Source organism: Lissotriton helveticus, chromosome 7 (assembly GCF_964261635.1).
Source record: "Lissotriton helveticus chromosome 7, aLisHel1.1, whole genome shotgun sequence".
Lineage (NCBI taxonomy): Eukaryota > Metazoa > Chordata > Amphibia > Caudata > Salamandridae > Lissotriton > Lissotriton helveticus.
In genome coordinates, this window is record NC_136068.1 from 130,890,216 (window position 1) to 130,916,046 (window position 25,831).

Consider the following 25,831-nt stretch of genomic DNA (forward strand, 5'->3'; position numbering starts at 1 on the left):
TGATCATCTGAAGTATAAAGAACCCCTCCATCTTACCCCACCAGCCTTTCAAACTTTCCACCAATCTTTGGTGCATTTGCACTGTAAAGGCACAGTATTCAGACCTTGCAGCAGACCTAAGACAACACCTTAGAGTTTAGGGCAAGAACTACTTAATAGTTGTAGCCAAGGATTCCCCTACATTCCAGCTCTATTAGGTCTCTAAGCTGCATTTAATATCAATGAGCACAGTGTGGCCCCAGCTGCCTGGCAACCTAAGCCAGCCATTGGCAGAACAGTGTTTACATGGTTTGCTTGCTTCCTCCAAAATCGCACTCAACAAGTTAAACTTGTCTACTTTCTGCCTACAACTTGCTGGAAGATCATCAATTGGCCTTATCACCAACCCCCTCAGTTATTCCAGGGCTGTGCGCATCTGCATCCACGATACACAGAAGACCAGCTATCTATCACATTTATGCCTAACACAGGCACTGTAGGGGATGCAGGAAAAGCTGGCTTTGGCTCAATGTACATACTATAAACTCGCACACTGACCATGTGAACTGCTGCTCTGTCCCTGTTGTCTGGCCAGAGTCAATGAGCTCAGTCCCATTACCTAAAACAAAAAAGGCTGGAAGTAAACGTAATCTCTAAACCAGGTTTCTAGGTTAGAGGGTGTTGCACAAATTCTGTATTTCCCTGAAAAAAGTCACACTAGTTGCTCACGGTTAAAAACCAATCTATGCCACCTTACTATTGTTTAGTTGGACTACATCACATCAGAACTATAATTCCCCATACTGCACGGGATAAAAGAACGCTTGCACTTTAAGGTGCTTTATTGTATCCAAAAATCATTGTGTGACTTCCTACTGAGCTATCTTGTTTGCTAGATAAACACTACATGTTCAGGACTCCAAACTGTGAAACCTGCCCAAGTAAGAATTAAAAATGGTTTCCAAAAACTAAAGAGGTATTTGACACAAACTTCTTAAATCAAGCTTTTTGCCATTTCCAGGAATTTTTTCATTGATTGGCACCGTTAACATTGTCGGTCAGCTGCCAAACTTGATCATATGCCACTGCTACCCCAGACCAAATTAAAGGGCTGTGGTTTCCTGTTTAAAAGCTTTGACATTGCTCGTTAATTCATGATATGTAAGGAAGTGGACGCTGACCAGTAGACTCCAGCATTTTACCCACAACCACATGGACTGCATGAACCGAATTCCAAAGTGAGCCATTGCTGCAATGGTGAGATACAGTATAAAACAACCAAATAGGATTAAAACAAATTAATCTTTCAGATAGACATAGAAAGCTATGTCAGAGGTTGCATTCCTTCTGGACGCTTTCAGAAAATGATGTCAAGAACAACTTGAGGGAGCTAGGATTTAAGCAACCTTGGAGTAACCCTACATGAGCAAAGTTGTACACAGTTGAAATAACAAAAGGTGAAGTACTTGCATATGAAACATGTGAAACTTTTCCAAGCAACTAAGTACGCTTCTCTGACTCATAGGTATTTTAGTTACAAGTATACTGTAGGCTGCAAGACTTTAAAAATATGATTAATCCTTTAGCCTGACTAACACTGTCTTAGAGGCGGATTTGATAAAATTCTCTAAGTGAGATTGCATATCCAGATATCATACAGAAGATTTGGACAGTGGGTATATGACGAGATTTTGGGGGGCAGAGAACCTACCTTACACTTTTTGATTTTTTGTACTACAACACATTCTATTCAAACCAACCTGTTGATCCACCCCCTTTTTTTTTAAAAGAGTTTTGGTGTCATTGAGAACTCTGACACCCCATCTCTCAGTACTAGGACTGTTCCACAAGCAGTATTTTATGCTGGAGCCACATTTTTTTCCAACTTTATTTTGAGTTATTTTGGAATGGGAAAAGGTACACACATGTATGTAACACATTTCCATTTGGTACCCAATGTTTTGTTCGTAAGTAAACGAAGCATCAACCACGTTTTTATGGGTTGCTTGGAAGATTACAGCTAAGAGCAATTAGCACCTCTTTACAAAAGCACTTTATATCCAGATGTTATTGCTGCCATGACCTAGGTCACGTGGGATTTTTGCAAGTATAGTTGATAGCACTGATTTTAGTAAAATGTGATTGTTTTATATAATGTAATGGTTTTTAGCCTTCTCTAGAAATCATGAACTGAACAATGTATTTTATCTGAAGCCAGTAGTACTATCTATATATTATTATGTGCTTAAGTGCTATGTTGTAATATATTTATTTTACTTTCCAATGGTTAGGTATTTATGTGCGCGTTATATGTTTGTTGTAGCTTATAGCTGACACCAATAAAGACTGATAGATTACTATGTTCAAAGCAACTTACTTTAAATGTAATAGCATGCCTTATTGTATGGGTAATTTTAAAGAAACCAGGTCTCCGCTCTGCTTCAGAAGACTCACAATAAGTTGAATACAGAGGTCATATGGAAGGCTTGCATATTTGCACCAAAGAAATGTGTCTGCTGGAAACAGCATTTTCTGAGACCATCTTCTGGGGACAATAGTATGAATATGACAATGAGCAATATCTCACACACTCCGCTCCAAAAATACTTCCTTAGTGGCAGACTTTCCTTTAGCCGGGCCGTCAAAGATCACAAAATTTGCTCATGACTATTAAAGTTATCATTACAAACTAAGCAAAATGATAGGGATAGAACAATAAATTCAACATTGGTAGAGGGAAACTTAAGCCCAAGAACAACTTTCACCTGTTCGAAATGCTATCTGGAGGACAGGAGCAAAACGCTGGAATGTGAATGGTCATACATTCAGGTATAATTTCAACTGGAAATAATGGTACAGAAAGTCAAAAAGTTAATTGTAGACAAGTCTATGAGTTAAAAAATGTGAACCGAAAACCATGGGTATTAGAATTCTCTTCCAATGTAACCCTATTAATATGTGAGAACAACTTTAAGGCCTTTCTTAAAATCCTTCATTATAGACAGCTATAACAACACTTTTATAAATGTCTTCCTTATCTACAGGTTGCTCATGAAAGTAAATCGAAAGTTGCCTAGTGAGGTTCGGCTACCACGGAAGAAAACAACCTTTGCTATTAGGGATGCACACATAAACCACAAATTGTGAATATTTTCTTTGCAACTGTAATTATTTGGAACAAGAAATCGATTATCCTAAATACAAAATTATATGAGCCAGGCCCATAAATGGAAAGATGCTAGCTAAAGGTGAGACACTATGTCGACCGGCTGGTAGAGGGATATTAGGGTGCCCGGGGTTTAACTACACTTTGCAGAGGCATTGTAACAGAGTTGCTTGGTGCAGATCTGAATGTTTTAAAAATTCCAGCAACCTTGCAATATTTAATCTTTATCCGCCAATAGACATAGGAGAGTCTACTCTCACATACACCTCTCCACCCCCAATGCCACTCAAGTGCTGGATGAGACTGTGTACTAGAAATGTTTTAGTTGGCCTCTATAAAAACAGAACATAATCCACAGAGTCCACTTTGACTTTAAAGAGATCTCCTTTTCTGTAAAGCACCACAAATTGAGGATGATCTCCAGAGCAAACTTTCACCTGGTACTCAAGAAAGTCCTTCGTGTTTCTCGATGGTAAGCTACTCTAGCGATTCGACTGACCGGTTCCTCCATCTTTTCCCTTTCAGGTGATGAGAAATGGGGTATCAGATGTCACCTGCCCGTGCGCACAGTTACATGGATTACGTTAGCAGCAGCTACTTGATCCCCCTTCTTGATTTATACCCCTGGCTACCATTTTTATTTTCTTAGGGTCAAGATATTTTAAAATGACAGAAGTCCATGAAAAAACGAAGTACAGGAATCTTTATTACTGTGGACTCTCAAGTGATGTTAATTTCGGCTCCACTGTTGACATTAGCTGGGGGCTGAACAAGACCAACCTTTCACATCTTCTGTCTAGTCAAAGTGACTACAAACCAAAGCAGTGAAGCACTCAACAGGGTGAGAGGCACACAACCAGTGATATTGGAAACTCGACGGTGCCGCAAGACATGAAGGGATACCTGTGGAGAAGAGGAAGGGTGGAAAGATGGCAGAGGGGGGAGAAGGTGTGAAAACATTGATGGAACAGATGAAGAAGTACACGGAGGTAAGGGAAATGTCATTCTTACAGTTTCCCCTTGAAAATCAATGTGTCAGCAACATTTTCATCATCAATTTAGATCAAACAGAAAGTGTCCCAGCAAGATCTCATATTTACATTATACAAATATGACCAATCTCTCCCCCAATTAGTCATCTACACCTCCCTCTTTTGAAGTTAATACCTGGACGAACGGTCTATATTGTGAACTGCAGTTTCACATTTTGTTTGGCTATGCTTGAATTGTTGTGGTGGTATAGCTTCAAATTAACAAGGGGCGTCAAAATCTGATGACTCGTGTCAATTATGGTTTTCTGTAGGTATAAGTTACAAGGGGAAGGCTAACATACAACTTCGTCCACATTTGAAAAGCCCTGGCAGAGCACGCTCTTCGTTGTCATGTTACAGGTTGCTCACTAATAAACTACTACATCTCCAGGTTTTGGGGTGCAGGCTAACCTCTACCCACATCTGTAGATAACGGAGTGCAGGCTGATTCCCAAAGCATTTCCAAGTTAAGGAGTGTAAACCGGCTTTACACTGCATCTCAGGTTATACTCTGCGGGATGACAAAACACTATCCTCAGGTGTTTAGTACAGTCTAACTACCCAATGTACTGCAATACTTTAGCATACTGGCTAACTTCACATACTATTTTCAGATCACTAGGTGCATCTACCATGATCTCACACTACGACCGCAGAACATTGTACGCAGATTGACTTCACACTTCAAGTACAGTTTGAAGGTACACATTGACCGTGCAGTACATACTATCCTCAAGCTGTGTGGAGCTTGGTGCCTTCACAACTGATCTCAGATTGACAGGGTACTAGCTGCCATCACAAGAGATTTCTGTGTCCTGGGGTGCAGGCCGCTATTATTGTAAATATCTAGGTCATGAGTTTCAGCCTGATCCCACAATGCAAGTCACGATTGCCAGATGCACGTCTATATCCTAATGTATTTCCAAGTCCTAGGGTGCAGGCTGGCCTCCCAAAGCATCGCCAGGTCCTGGCTTGCTGTTAAATTACATTTTCAAGCCGTGGGGTGCAATTGATCACAACAGATGTCACGTCACTAAGAGTATGTTGACATTATAATGCATCTCCATGTAATGGAGAGCATGTCGATACCACACTGCATCTACAGGTCATAAAGTGCAAGTGGGCATCCCAATACACATCAAATTGGATCTCCAGGTTATGGTCCGTAGACTTATCAATGAGATCCAGGTTATGGGATTAAGGAAGCCACCCCAAAACATCTATGGGTTACGGTGTGAAGTGTAATTCTCACAGTGCATGAAGAAGGCATTGGATGCAGGTATATATCCAAATGAATCTTCGGGTCATGGGGTTCAGGCTGATTTCATGAAGCATCCATAGGCCACTGGGGGCACACCCATATCCCTGTGCATCTCTGTGTGTTGTAGTCTGATTCAATACTGCAGCTCCGAGGTAATGGGGTGCATGGTGTTTTCAAAATGGATCTACAGGTCATGGCGTCGAGGGTGACCTCACAATGCTATTCTGGGTCATGAGGGGAAGGTTCTTCTCCTGATCATGGGGTGAAGGCGGACAATATGGTGCATTTTCAGGCCATGGAATGCAATCAATGGCACAACACATCTCAGGGTCATGAGGTGCAGGTTTATCTCATAATGTATATCCAGTATAGGGGTGAGGACTGACATCACAATGGATGTTTGTGGTACTATTGCAACTCCTCACACTGTATCTAAAGCACATGAAATGGACGAACACCACCCTCCCCACCCCCGCTCCCCACCAAATGGAGAAGGCGCGGAGAGGCTTTCAATACTGCAATATTATTTGTTAAAATTGATTAATTATCCTTATGCGCAGAAGTGTTTGCTCATTCTACTAGTAGTGCACTTCACTTTCAGTCTTTGAAAAGAGCCACACAAGAAAACTTGCAATGGAATGAGACATTTGTGCGATGAAGATCGACATGCCAAGATGTGGAGAGATATGTGTTCAACACGAAATGGAGTACAACTAATACTAGTTGTGATTCACCTCCGGCTTTTATGGCGCCTTTAGAAGCAATATCTTCATAGAACTCCCAGCATGCCATAGGAGACCTACATTATGTAAGTGCATTAATTATATGGCTTCACCCAACTTCTGGTGAGCTCAGAGTAGTGTGAGTTGTAAATACTATAATCATTCTACCAAATGCCATTAATGGTGCTTCAAGTGCATCTCCTACGCGTCATGGCACACCATCTAAATACAACTCTCTAAACCACAGGCACACAAAGGTAGAGAAGTGCATGGAAAAACCACTCCAAGCGCACTCTAGAGACCCCCAAAACAAAAGGCACCTCTTAAAATATATTGGCAGCAAGAAACAAATATCAGTACCCCCATGATGCCTTTCCGCCATACTTGAACAGGGGATAAGCTCATGCCAATTACAGAAGAAACATAATGAAAGCAGCATTTCACTGCTGAAACCCACTCGTCCGTATTGCAGAAAACTCTTTTTCAAAAACATGCAATGCAGGCTGAGGTCTGCAAAGAAATGCATGCGTGCTAAGGCTTGCAAATAAAGTGAGCACAGTGCAAGAAAACCTGGCTGGTGGGCCCTAATCAAGAATCTGCCGCCCCATTATACGGCTTATCTCAACACAGCCATCTCCAATTTCTGGCTTCTTTGTAAAGTCATTGAAGCACTCTTTGGCATAACCTGTGGGTGCTTATGTCCCCTTTATGTGAGGAACAGAGCAGCTGGAAAGATAGTAGACGACTGAGGAGAGAATAGCACAGATGAGCAAAGCCTAACAACAAAACTAGAAATCCCTCCTTTATTTGTAGATCTATATTTCCAGTGATGACTAACCAACTCAGGGGAACAGCGCCACATAAGAAACCTGGACATCTTCAGACCAGAGACAAAAAAATGCAAGCAGAAGGGACCAGAAGACTGAATATATTCATCTATCCACGCAGGATCTGGAATATCATCATTCCCACTGACATCAAAACTGCTTGTAGTCGCCTGATGGTCAAGTTAAGAATAGATTTTTAGTATGCACTACACAGGAGAGTGCCCACAAACAATCTCTCAAAAGGTAACTCTTGTTGGGCTCGCATCATACTTAGTCTAGGAAGGAGAGTCCATGTCTTAGCTAGCCAAGAGGAATTTGTTTGGAAATGGCACCTGAAAATGTCCCCATTTTAATTGTAGAAAAAAATTCCTGAAGAGAATGTTTGTGGTACCAAACAGCCTGTGAGGTGCACGCCATAAAACCAATCAATGAAATATGTACAGCCTTGAACGGTATTTCTTGTGGGAATTTGGGCATACTGCAAAAATATAATATAAAACACGGACAACAATTCACACCGGACACACACCATCAACTGATCTTTTCGTACTGGACCATCTATACCAGGATTTTGCCTATGAATGCTGGCTTATGATACACCACAACGCCAGTCTCATTTGTCCTGATGAAACTCCCGGACATCTCCGCCTATGGGATCAAAGGATCAACATTTTAACCCAGATTTAGCCTGGCCACTCACGTTCTCCTATTTGTTACCTACTCGCTAAGAGTGCATGCTTGATCTGCATCATGCCTGGGAATGTATGCACTTGACAAAACCTAGTGAAATATGTAAATCTACGGAGTATCTCTTTCACTTGTTAATGCGCGTCATCAGTTGGTATTGTTTGACTGGTGACTTGGTTTTTAATTAGTGCTGGTAGGAATGGATATAGCCATCTCTGAGTGATTCAGGAAAACCACTGCTCTGATATTATTGTAGTCAACCAATACAGAAATCTTGATGGTGCCTATTGTCGTAAATAAGATGTTCACCACCAGGACATCTGATTTGGGAAGGCCCTTTGGGAAAATCAGCATTGTCTTAGGAGTAATTAGCACATAATCTTTCTTCTCCAGAATCCCTAAAATAAAAAAGAAACTACTTTCTCTTAAAATCCTTCGGCACAGAAGGATCTCTAACCACTACGTGTCTGTTCAGATGCTTCTCTAGGTAAACAACCTTTACAACGCAACTTTTACCACGCAGTGCCTTAACAACGCAACTTTTACAACGCAAACCATTACAACGCATTGCACTGGGGGGTGCTCTAGGATAGGGAATAGGTTTAATGTACTATCCAACACCTTCCCTACTATCCACGGGGACTGGAGTTGGAATAGTAAATTAAACAATTCACTATCCAGCGCCTAAAAGCCCTATGCGTTGTAATGGTATGCGTTGTAAAAACCGCCTTGTAAAAGCATGCGATGTAAAAGCATGCATTGTAATGTCATACATCCGCTTCTCTATAACAAGCTCAACTGATTCAGTAGTTTACGGTTGGGGTAAATCAGCAGCCCCCCACCACCAGTTGAGTGAGGAGATCACTGTTCTGATGCAAAAACGGATGATAATTGGCTCAAAATCCGGACGTTGAAGAATAATAAACTTTGAGGTTGAAGTTGGAGACCACAGGACTGCCACCAGTAGAATTGTCACAAAAGCCTATTCACTTATAATCTTTCCACGATCTGGGAGGTTATAGTGAACAAGGGCTTTTGTGATGAGGTCTACTTTTACTTTCTATTGAGGAATTCCAAGATTTCCCTCAGGAAAACTGGGAAGCCTGCCTCTAAAGAAATGGTTGTAGTGAACAAGGGCTTATGTTAAACACATTTCCATTCATCGTATTGCTTGCTATTGAGTGATTCCAAGAGTTTTGCCTGTGTCTCCAACCCAAATATGTCTGTGTGCCACTGCTAGTGGTTCATGCCATCTGCAAAGGTCACATGCCAAAACAAGGCTTTATGGCATAGTAAGGAATGGCTTCAGTGAATATGGGATCAGTAATATCCACAAACCCTGTAGGCTTTTATGCAGCATTAGGCAGATTCCAAGGAGCAAGCAATGGGAGACAGGAAAAGAAACTCTAGTTGTCAAAAAGAACAAGATATTCGAAACTCCTAAAAGCAGGGAGATGTGAACAACTGTCTAGAACCCTCAAGCATAGAGGAAGAACTATATTCGATCCAGGGTGGTGGGAGATCTCTGCTGCCACTCTGTGAAAGTTTGAGGGTCCTGTCCTCTGTTGGCCTAGACCTCTATCCCAAAATTACTGAGGACAAAGAAATGGATGTAGGAGTAAATTATTCCCTTAAACAAAGAAGGATGGCATAAATGTGTAAATAGACCTATGTGGAGGCGCTAGGTATTTCTCATATTTCACCAAAATAAAACCTCAGCCACTCTCTTGATTTCGGTCATAAAGGCTCCCTCCCCAAGGCGAAAGCAGCAAGGGTAGAACATCTAAAGGTTTGCCTAGTTAGACGGCTATTAGTTATGCTTAAGAGATACATAAATTGCTTCATATGTCCCCACCAGATAACGTAAACCAGACCTAGAAGCAGGGCAGTCAGAAAGGCGAACTGGTCCAGTAAAACTAATGACAGATGGTGATGCCCTTGTAGCAAGAGGGAGAAATTCTTCATGTTTCTTTCTATAACATACACTGATGCAGATACTCTGAAATAAATCTTCACCAATTCAAAAATGGGAAAGCAGGGCATCCCAAACATTGCCGCTTTGAACTAAGGTGCAGCTGAGCTTAGTTCCCAAGTGCTGCCGCCTGTCAAGCAGCGGGAAAAATGAAGTGAACTGCAGACCAGACAAAATTCATCGCTTTGCTCTACCTGCATGAAAAGAAAAATTGTGCCAATAAACACTAAAATTCGGTCTATGGGTGAACCTGAGAAATGAATAGATTTCTAGCGTTTTGCGCTGTTCATATTGTTGGCCCATGGAGAGCTACTGCCGCTTGGAATCTTCCACGAACCAGGCAGTTTGTGATTTTTGGACAGCTCAATAGCTGCTTCCTGTCTTCGTTTCCTATTTTCTGCTGGCAGAAGCAGATCCATGAAATTTTGCAGATTTGCAATGTGATCCACTTTCGGTTACTAGGTAATAAATAAAAAAAACACCAAGCCCATACCGTGTATAAGCAGCACTGTACGTCATGGTGGCATACTCCCCAGAGATTGAAGGCCAACAGATTCAAAGTTAGATCTCCTCCTCTTTGCTTGGAACAGGAAGAAATGTTCCTAGTTTCTTTCTTTGGAGGTGGGAGTGCTCCACATCATCAAAACAACACACCACCCAACTTTCTTTGTGCTGCATTACAAATCATCTATTTTTATTTTCTTGAATACTGTATTGGCAAAGAAGACCAAACCACGTTAAAGGTGTCTGAAACTCATTCAGGCTCTAGACCCTACAGTAGACATCTGATGACAATTAGGTGGCAACAATGTTCTTTAACATGCAAGATGAATGGGGAACGCATACTGAGGTTCTCACCCTGAGCTGATTCGTGAGCAGTCATCTAACGGAGTGCGTATGAGCAGTGAGCTCAGCAAAAGCAGCAAAGTAGAACGAGTAGAAAGATCCTTTAGACAGCAGAGAGTCCAAGTCAAGGATAAAGCAGCAGAACCTCTGACCGGAAGTTTGACTCAGCAGAAAGATCAAACTGTGAAGAAAGGTGTGAAATGTATCTCAGAGAGAAGGTAGAAAACCATGAAGATAAATGGAAAAGAAAAGTCGCAGAAGAGAACGTGGAGTCCGTTGAATTCGGTAGGAGGAAGAAAATTTGAAAGAAAGGAATAGAAAGTAAGGAAGCCTGGTGCCCGGAGACAGAAGCAGAACAGTGAAGCTCCAAAGATGAGCGTTGAGGGTTAGCAGTAAAAGTAACTTCATTTTAAATAAAAATTTTAAAAAAGCAGGCGCAGCCTTAAGCAAAGCCATTGAGTACCAGCAGAAAGGACAACAAGCAATGTGCCCCAAGAATACAGTAAGAGTCTGCAGTGAGGAACAAACAGCAATTCATCTCTGTTACCAGTTGCTGCTGTTTTAAGTACATAACTGATAAGCTAGAAGATCCCAGGACAAGAACAGACAATAATAATCAGTGTATGGGAAGAGGTTACATGAACACCAAGGCCAGCTTTAATGTTCCAAACAACTGTTGTGGGTCCCAGAATTGTCACTGGCAACATACTTCATACAGGAAAAGACTCAAGGCTGGTTGTTCGGCAAGACAATACTACAGTGGGTACATAGGGACCGCCATTAGGGGTACCAACTTGCCTCCACACAGAATGTGGGAAAATGTCACAAACCTGTCATCTGATGGACCATGGAGGAGGGTGTATGAATGGATGACAGGCTGGAAAGTATCCAGATTTGATTTTCTTAAACCCTTTCCCATATTTGCCTAACTAGGGGACTAGAAGCAAGGTTTTACACCAGACTTCACTCTAGAACTGCATTTAAGGAAATTGATCAAACCACTCACAATGGAGGAGGTGGACTGCCTGGAGATTGGCAAACTAGTCGAATTTCATTAACCTCTTCGACGCTCATGGCTCGTCATGAGTCACAGTGGAGCTGTGCTCATGACGAGCTGGGCTCGTCAGAACGGCTGCACGCTGCCTGCCCACACGCGATTAATTCCCCGCTTGTGCGAGAGAATTAATTAGTGGGCGGGGTTGTGACAAGCCCAGCTCGTCATGAGCACAGCTCCACTGTGACTGATGACGAGCTGGGCTCGTCACGAGCACCGCAGCTTCCTGCTCACCACCCTGCTCCCCCCGCACTGTGGAGGAATTACCCCTGCAGCGAAGGGGTTAAATGTCATTACATTCAAGGCATATTTGGTGGTTCCAAGTATTCACTATTGTGGATTTAGATTACCTACAATGCATCCGAAATATACAGTCTTTTAATACTAATTATAGTCATGGGTTTATGAAAAGATTATGTTTTTTTGTAGGTAGCATGGTTTTGTAAAAATCTTCGGTTGACAGTATTTCTACTCACACATAGCGGTGAAGAGAGGAGGAAAGCGTGTTTCTCAAGCTAAAGGCGGATGCTATCTCTGTGGCATGCCAGACTGAAACAGTGGACACATTTCATTGAATGAAAAACAAAATCGTGTTAAGCTACACATAGTGAAGAGAGTCTCATGAGCCTCAGCTCAGAAGATATATTTTACAGTCCGAAAACTTCACTAGACATGATGTGCAAGGGGACCAAAGAGGAGGCACTGAACCTGCTGGGACTTCATAGACTGGGTAGGGGAGGTGTTTGCTACACCATGTCCTTAAAATTACGGGTACCACTATTTCCACAGTGCCCTGGCTAAATACAAGGACAACACGCAATAATCTCTTTATAATCTGAATGGCAGCATGCCCACCAAGAAGAGAAAGGGCACAGGCTGAAGTGCATGTTTAGTAGGCACTAGAATTATAATTTCAATGTATTCCAGGGAGCAGAAAGTGTCAGGAGAGTGCAAGAGAAGGACTATAAATACAATTCACAGTTAAAGAAATAAGTTCAAGCCTATGCCCAAAAGTCACTCCTGTCTCATTCCTTCAACACATCTCCTCTTCTCTAGATTGCTTGAACGCACAAACAAATCACTATCTGTGATTCACAAAACCTTGGACACAAACATTGCAGCGGAACTTAAACATAGAATCTGCCTGAAAGTTCAACACACATGTATTTACCATTCACAGAGTACTAAAGGCCCCCATTGACAACAAGGCCCTTGTCCCAGCGCAGACCATTATACCACATCTGCCACTGTGCCAGTCTGTAAAATAAATGTGTGTGGATGTTGTACAATCAGTGGTCAGAACACAGGTGGTGCAGTGCGAGTGCAGTATAAGCATGTGCAATGATGCCAGCCGCTTGGAAAAGCTGCATGCCACCACTGGAAAGGTCTTAGTCTGTGGTAAGATCGCTAATGCCAGCTCCAGCGAAGATCATGAGATGAGTTTCAGGTCAGAGTTGGCTGCTGCTGCCATTACTGACTGGGCGGCAGCTGATTTTGCGGAGGGAGTGCAGGGCTACGGTGCAGCAGCCACGCATCAGGGTGCTGATGTTGTAGATTGGCTGGCCATGCCTACGCTGGCTACGACAGAGCCAAGCCACTGTGGGTACCAAGGGCACCACAATGGCCAACAGGTCCACGATGAAATGTGGGCTCCAGAAGCTCTTGGATGCTGATGCAGGGGCATCCTGGTCTGCCTCCTTGCCCTCTTCCTCTATGTTGTATGTCGCACTGTCCGTGTTATCAGCAGGAGGAGGGACAGAAGAGCCTGGGGTGGAAGTACTTCGACGGTCCGATTGGATACAAAACCCTGTTTCATCTTGGCTGGTGACCACAACGGTGAAGTTAGAATCAGTTGGCAGAACATCCCCCACTGTTTTCACATCTTGCAGCTGAGGGAGACAAATTGGATCTTCCATCTCTGAAACCCATAGAGATGTGGGGCTACCAGGGCTGCCTGCCTGGGATTGTTTCACTTTCTCAAGAATGGTGTCCAGATCAGGCTGATAGTGCACAAAGTCTGTCTGGACAGCCCGCTCCTCCATGTTCCCAGCCTGGACGCCAGCCTCGACACAGAGAGGCATGAGCTTTTCATAGGATAGACTTTTCATGGAGCTTGTAGGGAACCGCGAGCCCAGGAAGAATGACCCCTGGAGGGACCCTTCTTCCAGGCAGCAATCCACACCAGAAGACAGTAAACTGCTTTGGTCAAGGAAGTCAGTCCTGCTCATGGCATCATCGTTTGCTGCAAATCCACTATCTGCTCCGTCTTCGCCACACGTGCTCAGAGAGTCACCAGCATTCTTGTCGCCTCCTCCGTGATCACTCAGTTTGGTATATGTGGAGCTGCGCGTCAGTGACCTTGCAGGCGAACCACCAGCAGATCCACCTGCCCCCTCATCCCTTAGTGCGCCATTCTGGGCAACCTCCATGCTGTGGAGGAGGGTCTCCAGCTTCTTATTCTGAATGTTTATGTCCACAAAGTATTTCTGGATTCCTTTGTCCTTCTCAGTCAGGTTACTCTTCACAGTGTCAATGACCTGCTTTAGCTGCTTGATCTCCTTGCTGGCTTCCTTTAGAGCCAGCTGGGCCTCTATGCGATGACATTCTTCCTCAATCCAGTCCTCTTGCATCCGGGACAGCTGTAGTTTCAGGTCATCTATTTCGGTATCCCTGAAGAACACCCAAATAAGAATAGTGGAGAGAGAAAAGAGAGCAGAGAATGAACAAATTAAAGAGGAAAGAAAAGTGCAGGCAAGAGAGAAGAATTTTAGAAGCTAAGAGACAGCGGGCAACAAATGAGAGATAATCCCACCATACAGGGACATATTTGGTACTTAAAGAAAGCTTTGATTTTGAAGTGTGATTATCACTTGACATTTCTTTCATGCATAACAAAGGCACCTTTGGTGTATGATATTTTGATATGCATGCTTCTCACACCATGACATGCCCCATCAATCTAAAAAGGAGACAAAGAATGGTTGCTTCACTTGCATGCATCATAATAATTATCTCTCCTGTTAACCTTTCAATAGTGAATTTGAGATATGCACTAAGAGTGCACAACCGCTAATCCCACAGTAGATGCAGTGCTAGTTAATTAATAGGAATGTAGATCTGGAAAGTGTCACTCCATTTGCTACTGCGTACTGTTAAGGAGGAAATTAGTTTAAAGAGACAGACACCGACAGTGAGCAGTGAACAACATTTAACTGACATCAGAACGCATACAAAGCTCACATACAAAATTAACTAGCTGTCTTTGAGAGGCTATATCTACGTGTAGATTGCTTATTTTTTTAATATCCCAGGCACCAGATTTGATCTGGAAACCTTTCCTTAGCTCTTTCATGCCGGTAGGTGGAACAGACTCCATGTCTATGCCAGAAGCGACGTCATCGTGGCGTCACTAGAGTCATAAAGCACCTATCCCGGTGAGCCGAAGTCAGTTTCCCATTCATTTTGTTTGTGCCAATGAAGCAAATGGACAAAAATGAAATTATGTGAGTGGGGGTGCAGTGCAACAACAATCTTGGAACCCTATTACCCATTACAAGGGACCAGACTTTTAGCGGGCCCCATGATATCACATTCATTCATACAAGCAAGACTACATCAGTTGGATCGGTAAGGAATCTAGAGGTGGCTAGAGTATCCACCAGAAGAACATTACTAAAATAACTTTTTTTTCTGATGGATACTTTTACCTGCAGATTTCTCACATTTTGAATAGATTAACAAACAGTACCTCACTCAGAGGAGGGACTTCAAGTAATGGTCAGACTAAAAGGTCAGACAAGAAAATCCTGGAAAACAGAATAGGCAAAGTGGCCATCTCAACGCATCTCTGAATTCAGACGACGCTTAGCAAAAGTGTGGCGAAACATTCATGTTGCATTTCTGTCAGGCAAGGGAGTGCCAAGGCTGAGGTGGAAGACTTCGCTCTAGTACAATGGGTGTGATGTTTTCTGGAGGTTCTTTTTGCATCAAGGCACAACATATCTTAATAGATAGGAAGATCCACCTCGATAAAGTACTCTTCTGGCCTGCTTGATAGAGTCCTGCTATGAACGGCTTTGCCCTTCCTGTTCCTGTTACCCGCGAACCTCAGAAAGAGCTGGTCATCAGTCCGAACTCCCTGGTGCAGTTGATAGAAAAAAATTGACCACCCTCTTAGGGTCCAACTAGTGCAACCTCGCCTTCTCAGAGTTAGGCTCCAGGGGTGGACAGAAAGAAGGGAGTGTAATCGATTGACCCAGATGGAAAGTGGTCACAACCTTGGCGATTAAAGAAATGATAAAAGTAAAGTAAACCACAGAGCCTGTAACTCAGACAACTTGCCAAAGTAATGGCAAGAAATACAGTTTTATTAATTAACAGACGTAACTGGCAACTACGAAGGGGCTCAAATGGTGCCCCATCAGAAAATGCAAAGTAAATTGTGTTCCCATTTGGGCATAACAGAGCAGCAGGAAGCATATTGTTCAAGCCTTCGGGAAGTGCAAAATAGTGGGCGACTTAAACAGGGTGGTTGGTCTGGAAGACATAGGAATGCCAACAAGGCTGCCACGTACCTCTTGACAGTCCCTATTATGCAACGCTGCTACACAGGGAAAAGCTCAAATGTTAAGATGTTTGATAGTTGGACCTTTAAGGGATCCAACCAATTTCCAGCACACCAAGCAGCAACGTTATTCCATCTTCCACAATAAACTTTATTGGTAGAATGACAGCGAGCAGACAGAATGACATCTACCACTTCTGCTGGCAATTGGAATGCGGCTAAATTACCCAGCTCAATCTCCAGCCATGTAGGTGAGGCTCTGGAGGCTGGGACGCAGGACACACCCTTACCGATGGAGACAGAAGATCCACTCTGGGACGAAGACAAATCTAGGGGCACAGCGAGAAAAGTAGAAGGTCTGCATTGAACACCTTTCTTGGCCAATCCTGGGCGATATAGAGGACTTAGGCCCAGTCTCTGTGAATTTTCCCCAGGGCTCGAGTAATCTAGGGTATGGAAGGAAATGCATAGTGAAGAGTAAAACTTCACTTCAACCGAAAACCATCTCCCATGGTGCCTTGCAACGGAAACTGGCAAACTAGACAGCACAGAACTTTTGGCACTGTGCACTGCTAAGAGTGGCAAACAAGTCATACTGGGTGGGTGGGGGTGGGGGTAGCCCTCTAGGTGACAATGTCCTTAACTACCTCCAGATGGTAACGCCACTTGTGGTTTTTAAAGTGAAGTTGACCGAGGTTGTCGACTCAGAGACCGCCAGATGGTCTGGTACAAGCCAAACACTGTGCTGGTAAACCTCAGACCAGTCACTGGGTTTCTCGACAGACAAGGAGCAACCTCATTTCCCCCTGCCACAGTGGTCCCGTTGTTTGTCAATATCTTTAATGAACAAAAAGGGATGGTAGGAATGCCTTGCACTCCAAGCAAATCACCCTCAGCTCCAGCCGATTGATGGGCAAAATCTGCTGCTCTGGACACCAGAGGCCTCTGATCTCCAGTTCCTTCCAATGAGCACCCCACTCTAGAGTCGAGGATTTCGTCACCAATGTGCCCCAGCTAGTGGGGATTATTGACCATCCTTATTGCTAGATGCACCTCCATGCCCCACCAGATTAGATATGCTGCAGTGCCCCCAGGAGATTGTCCCCCATGCTGAAATAACTGCCTGTGGAGAACAGAAGAACAGTGAAAAAGTATTGGTTGGATATTATTATGAATAGCAGGTACCTCCTGTGGGACTTTGGAACATGAAAATACACACCCCGAAAGGGTGAGGACACCCTCCAGTCTTCTGATTCTAGCGATATACGAATCTCCGCTATGGTCAGTATCTTGCATTTATCTTTGCAGAGAAACTGATCCGTGACCTTGAGGTCTATGATAGATTAAAAACAGGTTTTTTTCTTGAGCACCAGGAAGTACCCAGCTTAGCGCCTCTGCCCAAACTCCTGCTGCAGCACCCACTCTACTGCTCCCTTCAGCAGCAGGGTTGCAAGTTCCTTCTGGAGAATGAGATTACTTTTTGTCTGGCAAGAACAAGGACGGAGATAGGGGGAGAAGCCTGGTGGAATGGTGGGGTACTTCACATTTTGGAGAGAGGGCCTCTTTACTGTTAGAGCAGAGGATTCTGGGACTGCTGTTGTTTAAGACTTGTGACGGTGAAAACTGAAGCCTCATGTTGACCCCAAAGCATACAAAACTGTCTATGGTTACATTGAGGGGGTTCCAATAGAAAAGAGCGTGCAGTAGCATGGCTAGTCTTGAAAAGCTCCAAGTCGGTCTTCTCTCCAAACAGCTTGAACCCATGGAAGGGTAAGTTCATGAGGGTTTTTTGCAGTTTCAAGTAGAAATCAGACATTCTGAGCGAGGCATGATGCCGGAGTGTCACAAAAGATTCCACTGCTGTGGCCACATAGACTTCCAGATTGAATAATGTACTGAGACGCCCCCATATCACCGAGGACTAGCTCTGAAAAGTGCGAGTGTAGGTTTGGATGCCGGAGTCGTACCTGGTGAAAAGAACTCGGTGAGGAATGGTTCCAGAGATGGATGAGACAACAACGACAGCTCAGGTTTGTCAAAAGGCACCAAGTCAGAGCATGGATACATTTCTACCAATTCAGGCTCTGACAAGGACTCCATGGGAGTCATAGAGCATCAGAGGGACTTACCTTCCCTAGGTTGATTACTATGGCTCCTCTTCTTTTTACGCTTACGTCTCTTCTCCCTCGACATCGAAGCAGCGGATCCAGGTGACTTCAAACAGGGCAGTGAGTGTTGTTTGCCCTGCTGAAAATCTCTGGCCCTGAAGAGATTTGCTTCACACTCCTAGAAGGTTCTAGGATACATGCTCTGAAAGGACTTGCAGGACCCAGAGTCATGGTCTGAGCCTAGATACCAAAGGCAGACGGGATGAAGGTCAGTAATAGACATCTAAACCGCAGTATCCATGCAGGTTTTAAATTCTAAACATTTTAGGGAGAGATGACAGCAATGCACCAATGAGAGAAACTGCTTTGAACTCCAGACAGAAGTGTCAAAGACCGAGTTTCAGATCCACATTGGAGGTGCTGAAAAAAGAGAACTGACACTGGCATGCCAGGGTGGGTCCTTTATGATTCCGGTGAAGTCATGATGACAACACTTCCAGCGTTGACATGGAGTCAGTGCCACCTACCAGCATGAAGAGCTATGAAAAAGTTTCCGGTTCCACTTTGGTGCCTGGGATATTAAAAAAATCAGGAATCTGCAGGTAGAAGTAGCCATCAAAAGGGCCAGAGATTGTGTGTTTTTGGGAGTAGCAAACAAATCTACTAAAGGTGGGTCTGAATGAAGATAAACTGTGTGCAATCTCCAGATTCAGATGGAACTCAAGATGGGCAAGAGGATGTCTTCTCAGTTTTTCCTCTCTGATGCAGAGTGAACTCGCCAGTGGGTGGAACGGCAGGGAGTTCCTGTGAGGACCCAGCCATATATACAGTCTCAGAGATTCCAGACAGACGACAAAGGACCCTACTCTGCCCTGCTTGTTGCAGTACCACGTGGGAATCATGATGTCAGTCAGAAATTGGACCATCCTGCCCTTTACAGAAGGCTGGAAAGCCTTGGGGGATAGACGGATGGTGCACAGCTCCAAAGGAACAATGTGATGGCGCACCTCCATCAGAGACCAGATTTCTCTTATATTGGTCTCATACAGGTGACCTCCACAGCCCAGAGGGGAAGAGTCGGTCACCACAATAAGGTGCGAACCAGAGTAATGAAAATACAATACAATACGTGAAATTTGCAGAGCACACAGCTGCCTCCGAAGAGGCGTCCCTGCACTAGCGGCACAGGAGAAAGAAGCGAGAGGTTCAAGTCAGCAAGTGAGGTGCCTTATGAGCAGGAATCGAACAGCAAGGTTTTAAGCTTTTTTATGACAATAGGTTCCGAAGAGCTACAGCACAAGTGGAGGGGAAGAGCGATCTACAGCTTGGAGGCAATGAAGACCAGGGATCCACCGCCTCTTCTAGCCTTGTGCATGCAGGGTAGCTGAAAAAGCTTGAGATTATTGGATCTCAATGATTTGACTTGCCAGTGCGGCTTGTACCTCTTCCAAAGATAGATTGGGCCCTTTTGCATGTCGGCCCTGAAAGCAAAAACAAGAGCCTTAAATTGGATTATTTTAGTGACTGGGAGTCCGTGGAGTAGGCGAAGATGAATAGACAACGAATCTCGCAAGGGAATCTTTAGGATTAAGTGTGCAGCAGAGCTTTGACCAGTTTCAGGATGTTGTATTAGGTAGGCAGGGAGTTTTAAATACAAACTGTTAGTATAGCCACTTTTGGCGGATATCAGTGCATGAGTCCATCGGGTTAAGGTGGAGCATTCTCCTAAGTGGCTTCAATGTTGCAGAACACGAGGCAGAGATTGCCTTGATTTGTGGTTCAAATGAAAGGTTGGAGTCGAATTTAACTCAAAGGTTTGTAACAGTAGGGCTTGAACGAGGTGGGAGAGGGCAGGGGTGATACCCAGTTCTGTCAGTCACCAGTTACTATGATCCGGAGATGTCTTGGTGCCATAGACAAACATTTGTTTTCTTCAGAATTGAGCATGAGACAGCTGTCATTCATCCATTCGACTACTGCCTTCAAGCGCAGTTTAAATGAACTCAACTTCAGGAGGAGCTGAGTGTCATCTGCACAGAAGACCAATTACATGTCCCATGCCTCCACGAGTTTCACCAGTGGCTCGAGATAGATATTAAAACAGCCTGCCACATTACATGTTGGCCTCCGTCTTTCACCACTCAAGGTCTTAGCGGATTCTTTTGATATTGGGATGCTAGCCGGAAGGAGCGCTCGATGATGGGCCATTGAAGGCGAATGTTTCACTGAAGGACGTGCAAGTGCAAACAGGCATGAGTAGGATGCATGGGGTTGGGAGCCAATGAAGCCTCAGAGCCATTAGGGCTTGAAAAATCACTGTTGCCCGAAATGTCAGGATCATAGCCATATCACATTGTGGAGGCAAAAGTTCTTCAAAGCCACTGTGTTCAGGATGGCCTCTATAATTGGAATGGCTGAAATGGGATTTCGGGCCATCAGTAGTGAATCCCAGGGTGTGAAGCAACAAGACTGACTTCTGCAAGTGGTCCGAGGCTACCCGAGGTAGGCCCACCTTAAAAGCCAGCCACTGAGGTACGGAATATGTGTATTCACTGCCTGTGAAGATTTGCAACAACCACGGACATGACATTCGTGGGGATGTATGACATTACAACGCATGCTTTTACATCGCATGCTTTTACAACGCGGTTTTTACAACGCATACCATTACAACGCATAGTGCTTTTAGGCGCTGGATAGTGAATTGTTTAATTTACTATTCCAACTCCAGTCCCCATGGATAGTAGGGAAGGTGTTGGATAGTACATTAAACATATTCCCTATCCTAGAGCGCCCCCCAGCGCAATGCGTTGTAATGGTTTACGTTGTAAAAGTTGCGTTGTAAAGGTTGTTTACCGTGGACATCGGAGGGACCAGGTATGGTTGAAGGGAGGGACCAGGTATGGTTGAAGGGAGGGACCAGGTATGGTTGAACGGCAGGACAGTGAGGCGAACAGTGAAAGTGTTCTAACCCCACCACAAGGTGGGGATACCCCCTATGGGACAGCAGGGTTGGGACATTGAATTACATACACTCAAATCCAAGAAAATGGGCAAGCATCATCATTATGAACTTTTCCTTCTTGAGGAAGGCATTCAAGAGCCTGAGGTCCGAAATGTGGTCTCAGTCCCCTGTTCATCCTGGTGACTAGAAAGCACCCTGACTATCATCAGCACTTCCCTGCAGAAAATATCTGCATAATCTCGCAACGTTTATAAAAAATAAAAATAAAACAATGGAGGAACATGGGAAGGAGAATCCAGGAGTAGGAGGGCATGGTCAAATTTAACAATCTTAAGGACCCTTGGTCCAAATTAACTGCATGCCATTCTGTAAGACAATGCTGAATCCTGGCGCCAATTGGCTACAAATGACGGTTGGAGGGTCACCTATAGCCTGCTGGTGATGTGGTCTTTCAACACAGCTCCTTCACTTGCAGCCACAAAAGAAGTGGACTTGCAGTCAGACAAGCTTTGGGAGTTGCTTCTGGCAATAGGCAAGGCTCATTGGGTATCCTTCGAACTTTTGTCTGATTCTACTGTTGAAACTGGTAACTGGAGGAAAGCAGCCTCAGAGAGTGAGCCATAGCTCTGCTGTCCATTACGCGTTCTTGTACTGTCTTCCAAGGCAGTCCATCAATGAAGCTTGAACGGCCCCAAAAAACATGGCGACATGCTTCCAAGCATGATGTTGTATAACAAAACCAGTGTCCATAGCCCTGCAAACACAATCGATAGAGTCCATGCCATTATCAAAATATGCTTTGTCACCTTCTAGCAATCCTGTATTTCTGTGCAAATGAATTCCAGAAATCTTTCAACAGAGCTAGCAAAATCTCACTTTCCATTGTCGCACAGCACATTAGTGTAGTGACCGAAGCAGCATACTTCATTTATGGAGGTGCAAGGCTAGCCAAAGAGAAGACTCTCTTGCCTCTAGAATCTATTTCTTAGATCCTCTGTTCAGTGGCGAAGTGGGAAAGGAATTCATACTGACTTGGCTAATCATGACTAACAATAGGAATATTAGAAGTAGGATGCCGCATCAGGATGGATGGATCACCTGGGGCAGGTCTGTGTCATAGCACAATAGGGCGACTGTCTGACGGGGTCGAACAAGGTTTGAACCAGGCTGTCATGAGAGGCTCAATCATGGCTTCTTTAACTATCAGTAAGAGCTCTGAAATAGATAGTCCAGGCTCCAAAACGTCAATCAAAAGTTAGCCTTAGTTTCAGCAGTAGACAAATGTAAATCTAACACCCCTGTGGCTCTGTGTACCACCACTATAAAACAGGCACTTTTGTCAGTCAGGGCTCTAAAGGGAAAATTTGTGTGTGTTTCTGGAAAAATGTTCAAGCCACTGGCATTTTGTAGATCAAATTGTAAGCCAGTATCAGTGTAATGAGAGTGAGTAGGTTCTCCACCTCCTCGTTGTCTTCAATGTGGGGAACATGCTAAAGCCATGAAAAGAATTGGAGTTAAAGAGGGCCTCTATCCCTCTGAATACTACCTCCGATGCAGGGGGAAGGAGGAGCATCACCGTCAACCTGAGGAGTTCAACATGACACGCAGTAGCCGGTCCTGGATCGGCAGTTGTAGTCGGATCAGAGTCTGATACTGGCGGCTCTGGTACCTATGTTGACTTGGAAACAACAGGGGTAGCATGTGGCAAGGGAGTTGAGGTACGGCATGGCGGCAAAGATGGAATGAGACGACCTGTGGTTGGAAGTCTGATATGAGGCCCCGATCGATCCATGGAGGCCAAAGGCATGCTATAGGGATTCAGAGTCACGTTGAAGAGTTGCAGTATGGCTTCCTCTGAAGTGATCTGTAATTTTTCTAACCTATACCAATTAATATCGGAGGTGGATTTAGAGAATGCACAGACCAAATGTAAGAGGTATTGCACCTTTAAAGCACTATTGATACATAGCATGCTAAGTCCTTAACATCCTTAGTCTCAATTTGCAGCCACCCAAACTAATGGTTTGATAAAAGCATATATTTGAAGTAACACAGTTCCAGGAACTAGAACATGCAGCTTAATGGAAATGCAGTTCAATGTGATGCGATGTCATTTTTTTCAACCATTAGCCCTTTTCCCGGTAGTGACAATTGTTGTTTTGACCATTGCAGACTGTCACAGCTTATTGTCTCCTATAAATAATTTATTCTACCCACAACCATATTTTCAAGGCCTCCACCCACTATGATTTCTATTTGCATTTTTCAGGGACTCTTGGAAACTGATGTGGTACTATTGCTGCTTGTGTTGTAGTGTACGTCGCTGGTACTATTTCACATTCGACCCAAAATGTACATCGTTACGTTTTTATGGATAGAATAAATTTCATTAAATCCCTTGGGGGTTGTTACCTATTGTTAGACAATACAACTGTGGGTATTGTTTTTCATGTCATTTTATGGAAAAATACAAAAGTATTCAAACAGGCAAATTATACACAACCTCTCAAAAACTAACTAACTCCGAAGAAATATTGTGTCCATACAATTTGCATTATAGTCAGTAAACAGCTCAGCCAATAAAAATAAAACAGAATTCTACTGCAATGCATATGAGGTGCAGGATGTTGCGTGCGTCTTTGGTTAATCATTTTGCTATATAAGACTCACAATAAATTAATGTATCCGTCTTGTAAACCATGTAGAGTGTTATATAGACCACAACGAGAGACCCATTAGCCTGCCAGGTAACAGACTCTGGCCTTGCTTCAATGGCGGAGAACTGCCAGCCATATAAGGGAGGAGGTGTGGCGCCGCGGCCAGGGCGACTGACGCTGGAATCTGGGGATCACGGTTCGATCCCCGGCTCCGGCGGCAGGTTAGCCCAGCACCATGTGACTCTGGGCAATAGCTTGCTTAATCTTCCCGACGGCCCCCAGCGCCTAGAGACCCTAACGGGTGATTGTGCGCTATACAAATGTGGATTATTATTATTATTGTTATTATATTTTGAGCCAGTCTTGCAGGATTCTCTAAAGCAGCGGTCTCCAACCTTTTGTGTAATAAAAGCTTTGTATGCTCAATGAAAATGATCACAAGCTACTGATAACGTTAGTGTTGTAATAGTTACCATTTCAGACAAGATTAGTGCCCACCATATGCAAGATTACTAGCAGTGATCACATCATTGCATTAGATTGGGATTCCAGTGGTAATATTAAACAGGCTTTGCAGTTTGGAATGTCTACACATAGGTAATACAAAGCAGCCACAGTGACAATGCCCTTGGCACAAAAGTAATAATGTTAGTAAAAATTCTCCCCATATGATTGAAAACAAAAATAAAAACCAGCTCTATTATTTTAGAAATTCTGACCGTTTTCTCTAAACATCAGCTGATGAGTTCTGAAAAACACACACTTTTGTCTTGAATTTGGCATTGATAAATACATTCAAACTAAAAAGGTCTAATTTAGTGGGCTGGATTGCACACAGGAGAGTTTCTTACAGGTAGGTGGAGATCTACCAGTGCTCACGAGCCACTGGTTGGAGAAGCTCTAAAGCTTTCAGAATAAACCTCACAACAGCAGCTGCTCTTCAGACAAAGTGCTTAGCTGAGCATGCACCATATTTGTCTTGTCTGCTTGGCAAAGTTAGTTGTTAGTCAGTATCACACTCCCAAAGCTGAACTGTGATAACGAAAAAACAATCAATGGCCCCTACTTACAGTGAGTTTCCTTCCTGAGGGTCAGAGTCTTTAATAGATTTTCCCAACTTTGGGCTGCCCTGCCTCGCATAGCGATTCTGGGCAGGGTAATCTAGTGACAATTGCCTGACCTGAAAAGGGCAGGGCGGCCGTCACTGTTAACTAGTGTCCAGTAGTGGAAAGACTGCCAGGTCAACCTTTTCTAATGGCGGAGCCAATTAAGGAGAAACCCTGTGATTCCTACACCTGTAAGTAGGGCAGGGACGCTGTGAGTCTGGCAGAGCCATTGAATCATCAATTTATGGCATTACACATGCTCCGCCAAACTCTGAATGACCTCGCTAGTCCAGTTTACCAACATAAGCGTTGTCCACACGTCTGGCACCTTCACCCATCACTCACCGGTCTTGCAATCTGTCCACTGTGTCTTTCAAGCGGGCCTTCAGATGCCGGATGCACACCTCTTTCTGCTGGAGAGGGGTCAGATACTGCTCCGGGGTGGGTGGCTTTATCCCATGATTCTCACTGCACAGGTTGTATTTAACAGGACGTCTGAAAACAGAAGGCATTGATTAGCTGATCACTCCTTGAGAAACAATTTGAAGACCAAACCTGACAGAGCTCAGCTTGCACTTTCTTTGAGTTTTACATTTGTAGAAGCACATCAGGAAATGGATTCATATTTGGGGGTAAATAAGATACAAAGGTAAGAACAACCCAACATTCCAAATGAGAACTGGAAGACAGCTTAAGGCAAAGGATTGGGTTCCCATGGGACTCGGTTGGAGATGGTTAGCGCTTAAAGACAACGCTAATTAACTGATCAATGGGAGAGGTGATGCTTGGCAATGAATTGTATTTTCAGAAAAAGAAGGAAGGGGATGGTGACATACAATAAATACTTATTTACAGTGTCAGGCAGTGCAAAAAGACGCGGCTGGGA

At 43.9% G+C, this 25,831-nt stretch overlaps 1 protein-coding gene across 2 annotated transcripts in view; it reads right to left on the reverse strand.

Annotated features, from left to right (window-relative positions):
• Positions 1-11,963: 11,963 nt before the first annotated feature.
• Positions 11,964-25,831, reverse strand: part of SNPH (syntaphilin) — a 64,392-nt gene continuing 50,524 nt past the window's right edge. The window contains exons 3-4 of one of the 2 annotated variants that reach the window (XM_078650438.1): positions 25,291-25,440; positions 11,964-14,215 (exon numbers count right to left, since the gene is read on the reverse strand). In XM_078650438.1, coding sequence (XP_078506564.1) covers positions 12,994-14,215; positions 25,291-25,440 — 1,372 coding nt within the window. In that variant the 3' untranslated portion in view covers positions 11,964-12,993. The remainder of the gene's footprint in view (positions 14,216-25,290; positions 25,441-25,831) is intronic. The other variant, XM_078650439.1, reaches the window with a different exon arrangement.